The following is a 7,976-nucleotide window of genomic DNA, read 5'->3' on the forward strand; positions in this document are numbered from 1 at the left end:
TTTTGTAGTTTTTTTTTTTTTTCTTTTCTTTTTGAGACGGAGTTTTGCTCTTGCTTCCCAGGCTGTAGTACAATGGCGCCATCTCTGCTCACCACAACCTCCGCTTCCCAGATTCAGGTAATCCTCCTGCCTCAGCCTCCCGAATAGCTGGGATTACAGGTATGTGCCACCACGCCCAGCTAATTTTGTATTTTTAGTAGAGACGGAGTTTCTCCATGTTGGCCAGGCTGGTCTCGAACAACCGACCTCAGGTGATCTGCCCGCCTCAGCCTCCCAAAGTGCTGGAATTACAGGTGTGAGCCACCACGCCTGGCTCTACTTTTTGTAGTTTTTAGTAGAGACAGAGTTTCACCATGTTGGTCAGGCTGGTCTCGAACTCCTGACCTTAGTTGATCTGCCCGCCTCAGCCTCCCAAAGTACTGGGATCACAGGCGTGAGCCACTGTGCCCGGCCCAAACAGTCTAAATTTTAATAAATACTGCCAAATAACACTTTCAAAAGAGTATCCATTCATACTCCCACCAATGGTACATAAAAAGGCTCAATAACAATTGGTAAAATTGGTTTGGTGGGGAATTCAACTCTACACTGCTGAGCTGCCGCTATTTGCAACCATAGTTTTTTTTTTTTTTTTTTTTTTTTTTTTTTTTTTATTCTGAGAGAGAGTCTCGCTTTGTCACCCAGACTGGAGTGCAATGGCGCTATCCAGGCTCACTGCAACCCTTGCCTCCCGGCTTTAAGTGATCCTCCTGCCTCAGCTTCCCGACTAGCTGGGATTACAGGAGTACGCCACCATGCCCAGCTAATTTTGTATTTTTAGTAGAGACGGGGTTTCACCATGTTGGCCAAGATGGTCTCGAATTCCCGACCTCAGGTGATCTGCCCGCCTTGGCTTCCCAAAGTGCTGGGATTACAGGCGTGAGCCACCGTGCTGGGCCCTGCAAACATAGAATCTTAGAGTTGAAAGGGACATAAAAATTCATCAAATTCTTGTCCAGCTCCCCTCCCAAGGGAGCAATCCCCTGCAATACAGCCTTGTTTACAATGCTCTTGTCTGTGACTGGGGTCAAACTCCACATCTTTGATCTTAAGAATAAACCACCACTGACAGTGGGCTTATCACATCCAGTAAGTTTGTTATATCACTGGGCCAAAATCTACTTTCCTGGTGGGGCCCGGTGGCTCACGCCTGTGATCCCAGGACTTTGGGAGGCTGAGTAGGGCGGATCGCCTAAGGTCAGGAGCCAGAGACCAGCCTGGCCAACATTGCGAAACCCCATCTCTACTATAAATACAAAAACTAGCTGGGTGTGGTAGTGCCTGCCTGTAGTCCCAGCTACTCGGGAGGCTGAGGCAGGAGAATCACTTGAACCCAGGAGGCGGAGGTTGCAGTGAGTGGTGATCACTGCACTGCACTCCAGTCTGGGTAACAGAGCGAGACACACACACACGCACACCCACACGCGCGCGCACACACACACACACACACACACACACACCCTACCTTTCCTGCAACACACCCCACCTATCCTAGCTCAGCCCTGGGAAGTAACACAAAAGAGCTAATCCTTTTCCACATGACAGCCCTTAAAATATGTGAAGACTGTATCACATTTCCCCAGAGCCTTCTTTTGTGGGGTACAACTTCCCAGTTGTGACCAAACACGTCCCTTCCATAGGAAAGTGCTGACTGGAGTCTCTTCAGCTGAGTGGCCCAGCATAAGAGCTTTAGAGTCACTAGGCTTGGGTTCAAGTCCGTGTTCCCACCCCTTCCAGCCACCTGACCTGGGCTAAATCACTTCTCAGACTTTAGTTTCCTCCCTTGGATAAACTGCATAGCAATAGTACCCATGTCATAGGGTTGCTGGTTTGGCCACATTATGATTTTTTTTTTCTTTTTTTTTTTCTTTTTGAGACAGAGTTTTGCTGTTATTGCCCAGGCTGGAGTACAGTGGCACAGTCTTGGTTCACTACAACCTCCGCCTCCTGGGTTCAAATGATTTTTCCTGCTTCAGCCTCCCGAGTAGCTGGGATTACAGGCACCCGCCACCATGCCCAGCTAATTTTTTGTATTTTTAGTAGAGTCAGGGTTTCACCATGTTGGCCAGGCTGGTCTCGAACTCCTGACCTCAGGTGGTCCACCCGTCTTGGTCTCCCAAAGTGCTGGGATTACAAGTGTGAGCCACTGCTGGCCTTTTTTTTTTTTTTTTTTTTTTTTTTTTTTTGAGACAGAGTCTTACTCTGTCACCCAGGCTGAAGTGCAGTGGCATGATCTTGGCTCACTGCAACCTCCGCTTCCCAGGTTCAAGTGATTCTCCTGCCTCAGCCTCCTGGTAGCTGGGACTACAGGCACCCGGCACCACACTCAGTCACATGGATTTTTTTGGTGGGTTCCTTCCTCCATAAGAAAAAAGTGTTTTAAATCATATTTTATGACCGTGTTAGTACAAGGATGAATATAACAAGGCCTGGTGCAGTGGATCATGCCTGAAATCCCAGCACTTTGGGAGGCCAAGGTGGGAGAATTACTTCATCCCAAGAGTTCAAGAACAGCCTGGGCAACATGGCAAGACCCTTTCTCTACAAAAAATAAAAAAAATAAAAATTAGCCAGAAGTGATGGCATGTACCTGTGGTCCCAGCTCCTCGGGAGGCTGAGGTGGGAAGACTGCCTGAGCCCAGGGGGTCAAGGCTGCAGTGAACCATGATTGTGCCACTGTACTCCAGCCTGGGCGCCAGAGCTCCTGCTCAAAAATACCAAAAACTAAAAACTAAAGATAATATATATATGTAATAAAGGCAGGGTTATGTTTATTTTTTCTTCTGATTTTAAAAGAAGTAAAACATTTTCATGGGGCCCTAAAAGTATTGTGGGCCTTGGGCACCATGCCTTCTGTAAGTTCATAGGCCCTGGCTGCTGGAAGGAGTAAAAAAGAGAAAACATGCCAAATATGTAAAGTGCTTAGCGCAGCACTGGGCCTGGCTCTTTGTAACTTAATAAATGGTGATCAAAAATTAAAAAGGGCAATGCAGGCCGGGTGCAGTGGCTCACGCTTGTAATCCCAGCACTTTGGGAGGCGAGGCGTGCGGATCATGAGGTCAGGAGTTTGAGACCAGCCTGGCCAACATGGTGAAACCCTGTCTGTACTAAAAAACACAAAATTAACCAGGCGTGGTGGCACACACCTGTAATCCCAGCTACTCGGGAGGCTGAGGCAGGAGAATTGCTTGAACCTGGGAGGTGGAGGTTGCCGTGAGCCGAGATCACACCATTGCATTCCAGCCTGGGCAACAAGAGTGAAACTCCGTCTCAAAAACCAAAAAAAAAAAAGTTGGGGGTGTAGTGCAGAGAACAGAGTGTAACCTTGGAGAACTCTGCAGAGCTTTCCTTTTTTTTTTTTTTTTTTTGAGACGGAGTCTTGCTCTGTCGCCTAGGCTAGCACAATCTCGACTCACTGAAACCTCCGCCTCCCGGGTTCAAGTGATTCTCCTGCCTCAGCCTCCTGAGTAGCTGGGATTACAGGTGCATGCCACCACTCCCAGCTAATTTTTTGTATTTTTAGTAGAGACATGGTTTCACCATATTGGCCAGGCTGGTCTTGAACTCCTGACCTCAGTTGATCTGCCCACCTTGACCTCCCAAAGTGGTGAGATTACAGGCATGGGCCGCCACACCTGGCCTGCAGAACTTTCTTTATTGGCATGCATTGGGACTTGCAGACTCAGCTCCAGCTGAATGTAAGGAACACAGTTCCTGGGTCCATGTTTTCTCACTGTGTTCACAGAGTCTTGCAAGAGATTCTGCAAAAAGACACACAGTCTATGGCATTTATCTTCAGACGAGAGAAAGTATACATTTAAGGACATGTGTGTGAAGAATTCTGGAAGGATAAAGAAGATATTAATTTATAGCCATTACCTATTGAGAAGGAAGGATTGGGAATATTGTGAATAGGTCCAGGAGTGGGAGAGAGACTTTCCACTGCATGCCTACTTACAGTTTTGATGTATAAAGAATGATAATAGAATGCTGATTCAAAAATGTTAATAATTTATTTTCGTTTTTTCTTTTTTTTGTGTGATGGAGTCTGACTCTATCACCCAGGCTGGAGTGCAGTGGCGCAATCTCAGCTCACTTCAACATCTGCCTCCCGGGTTCAAGCGGTTCTCCTGCCTCCACCTCCTGAGTAGCTGGAATAACACTTGTGCACCACCACACCCAGCTAATTTTTGTATTTTTAGTAGAGACAGGGTTTCGCCATGTTGGCCAGGCTGGTCTCGAACTCCTGACCTCAGGTGATCTGCCAGCCTCGGCCTCCCAAAGTGCTGGGATTACAGGCTTGAGCCACTGCACCTGGCTCAAAAATCTTAGTAATTTTTTTGACTGTCCTAAATTGTTTATTAGGTATGAGTTTTACAAACTTTACTTATATTAGTGGTAACAGTGGAGATTGAGAGTATTGCGCCTTCTCCAAGCTGCCCGGGAAGAACCACCAATAGTGTGGTGGAACTTACGGCCCTTTCCAAGGTCATGGCTCTTTTGGCCTGCACATGCCAGGCCACGCATCTCCTTGTGCTTGTGGACTGGTTTGGTGATCCACTGGGTGTCAGGATTTCTTCCGATAGCTTTATGGAATGGATCAACGAGGATAACCTCAAAAAATTTGTGTGTGGAATCTTCACCCATCCAGTAAGAATTCAGGACTCTTAGAGCCCCACAGTGGCGTCCAACTCACTCCTCTGCAATCAACTGTAGGCTTCAGTTAATACCATGATGGACAGGATTGCCGTAAGTTGCACCCTTAGGAACTGAGCATTTTCGGCCATCACGGAGAATACGAATCCCGTATATAACATAATCTTGCTTGATCTTGTAGCCCAGTTGGTGCACTTTATCGGGCCGGGTGGGGCGGGGAGCCCTGTGGAGAGCAGAGAGCTGGCGGTACTGCCAGCAGCGGACCCTCAGAAGAAAGCTCATGACATCAGACTGCTTCTTCCTCCATAGCTCGTGGATGTACTTGTATGCACCCATCTTGGCTTACCTGATTGCTGCCGCCAGACAGAAGGGCCAAAAATCTTAATAATTTTTATTTTGAAAAATATATGCATGCGGTTAGAAAAAACTTCAAACAGTTCAAAAGGGTGAAAAGCAACTCTCCCTCTTGTACCCAGGGAGTACCTGGTAAGATATAACATCTCATACAGGACTTACAGAACCTCTATAAAAACTATTTAAAAATTTTGTTGAGAGACAGTAAAGAAGACCTAAATAAATGGAGAGATATACATGTTCATTGATTGGAAGAGCCTAGATTTGAAGGCGCCAACTCTTGTATTGATTCATAGATCAAATGTAATCCCAATGAAAAGCTCAGCTATTTTTTTTTTTTTTTTTGTAGAACTTGACAATCTGATTCCAAAACTGATAGGGGAATAAAAGGGAGTCAAAGTACCCAAGACACTCTTGGGAGGAAGAAACAAAACCAAAAATGAACTGTGGGCTGGGCACAGTGGCTGACGCCTGTAATCTCAACACTTTGGGAGGCCGAGGCAGGTGGATCATCTGAGATCAGGAGTTTGAGACCAGCCTGGCCAACATGGTGAAACCCCGTCTCTAATAAAAATACAAAAATCAGCTGGGCATGGTGGTGGGTGCCTGTAGTCCCAGCTACTTGGGAGGCTGAGGGAAGAGAATCGCTTGAACCCAGGAGGCAATCGTTGCAGTGAGTCGAGATTGTGCCACTTCACTCCAACCTGGCAACAGAGCGAGACTCCATCTCAAAGAAAAAAAAAAAGCTAGACATGAAGTTAGGGAGAGGAAGACAAACCAGAACCCACATTCCTTTTTGACGCTGTTGTTTACTTTTCCATTATAGCCATTCTAGCACAATTAGAGTAATATCTTATTGTGGTCTGTTGAAATACTTTAAAGGAAGTTACACAGATCATGATAGATTACTTTAAATGCCATGCTATATATCTCTAAAAACACACGTTTATGTATTAGAAGACTCAATATTGTTAAGATGGCAATACTACTCCAAAGTGATCTATAGACTTGATGTAATCTCTATGAAAATCCCAACGTCCTTGTTTGCAGACCTGGAAAATTCAAACCTAAAATTCACATGGTATTGCACCCAACAGCCAATCTTGAAAAATGAGCAGAGTTGGAAGACTCACACTTAGTGACTTCAGAATTTACTACAAAGCAACAATAATCAAAAAGTTTGGTATTGTTAGGAAGATAGGCATATAGATTAGTGGAACAGAATTGAGAGTCTGGAAATAACCCATACATCTATGGTCAATTGTTTTGTTTTGTTTTGTTTTCTTGACAGAGTCTCACTCTGTCACCCAGGCTGGAGTGCAAAATTATCACACCTGTAAGTTCTGAAATTTTTTCTCTTATTATTTCATCTACAGTTTTTTTCCCGTGTTTTGCCAGTTTTATTTTTCTGAAATGCTTATTATGTAGATGTGGGATCTTTTTGTGTGACCTTCTAATGTTCTCCATTTTCTCTGATCTCTGCAAGATTTCAGCAATTTTTTCTTCCCTTTTCTTTTTTTACTTCTTGCTTTCTTAATTTCTGAGAGCTCCTTTTTGTTCCCTGAATGTTTCTTTTAAAAGATATACTGGTCGGGTGCAGTGGCTTACACCCGTAATACCAGCACTTTGGGAAGCCAATAGGAGGATCATTTGAAGCCAGGAATTTCAGAGAAGAATTCTGCAATCTCCTCATTGAAGGTTGTGGTAGTCATACCTGACCCTGTGAATAATTCTAACCAAGGCTGGGCATGGTAGCTTATGCCTGTAACCCCAGCACTTTGGATGCTGAGGCAGGTGGATCACCTGAAGTCAGGAGTTTAAGACCAGCCTGGCCAACATGGCAAAACCCCATTTCTACTAAAAATATGAAAATTAGCTGGGCATGGCAGTGCATGCCTGTAATCCCAGCTACTTGGGAGGCTGAGGGAGGCGAATCGCTTGAACCCGGAGCCAAGATCATGCCATTGCACTCCAGACTGGGCAACAAAAGCGAAATTCCATCTCAAAAAGAAAATGAAATAAAAATAAAAAAATTCTAACCAATGAGGTATGATTGAAAATGACACACATCTTTGCCAATCATACTTCATTGGTTAGAATTATTATTATTATTTGAGACAGAGTCTCACTCTGTTGCCCAGGCTGGAGTGCAGTGTTATGATCTCGGCTCACTGCAGCCTCTGCCTCCGTGGATCAAGTGATTCTTCTGTCTCGGCCTCCCAAGTAGCTGGGATTACAGGTATGTACCATCATGCCCAGTTAATTTTTTGTACTTTTAGTAGAAATGGGGCTTCACTATGTTGGCCAGGCTTGTCTTGGACTCCTCATCTCAGTTATCCACCTGCCTTGGCCTCCCAAAGTGCTGGGATTACAGGCATGAGCCCACATGCCTGGCCTGGTTAGAATTATTCAGAGAATAATTGAACAATTATTCTGTGAACAACCTGTAAACGAACAACTTGAAAATTAAACTAAGAAAAGAAAATTAAGACAATCCACTTGCAACAGCACCAAAAACAATAAAAATACTTGGTAATAAATTTAACAAAAGATGTTCAAAATTTGTACACTGAAAGCCATGAAACATTGCTGAAAGACATTAAGGAAGACCTAAACAAATAGAAAAACATCCCATGTTCATGGATTAGAAGACTCAATATTGTTAAGATGTCAATACTACCCAAAGCAATCAACAGATTTAATGCAATTTCAGTGGTCTTTTCTGCAGAAATGGAAAGGCTGATTCTCAAATTCATATGGAATTGTAAAAGACTCCAAATAGCCACAACATTCTTGAAAAAGAAGAACAAAGTTGGAGGACTCATATTTCTTGATTTTAAAGCTTACTACAAAGCTACAGTAATCAAAACAGTGTGGTATTATCTTAAGAACAGACATATAAACCAATGAAATAGAATTGAGAGTCC

General features: G+C 44.3%; 1 protein-coding gene across 1 annotated transcript; it reads right to left on the reverse strand.

The window, feature by feature from the left end:
• On the reverse strand, positions 1-6,062 carry LOC129394272 (large ribosomal subunit protein eL15-like). Its single transcript, XM_055100188.2, is given in 1 exon segment — positions 1-6,062. A coding segment is annotated over 1 exon segment (600 nt). The 5' UTR covers positions 5,032-6,062; the 3' UTR covers positions 1-4,431.
• Positions 6,063-7,976: the final 1,914 nt, after the last annotated feature.

Source organism: Pan paniscus, chromosome 18 (genome assembly GCF_029289425.2).
Source record: "Pan paniscus chromosome 18, NHGRI_mPanPan1-v2.0_pri, whole genome shotgun sequence".
NCBI lineage: Eukaryota > Metazoa > Chordata > Mammalia > Primates > Hominidae > Pan > Pan paniscus.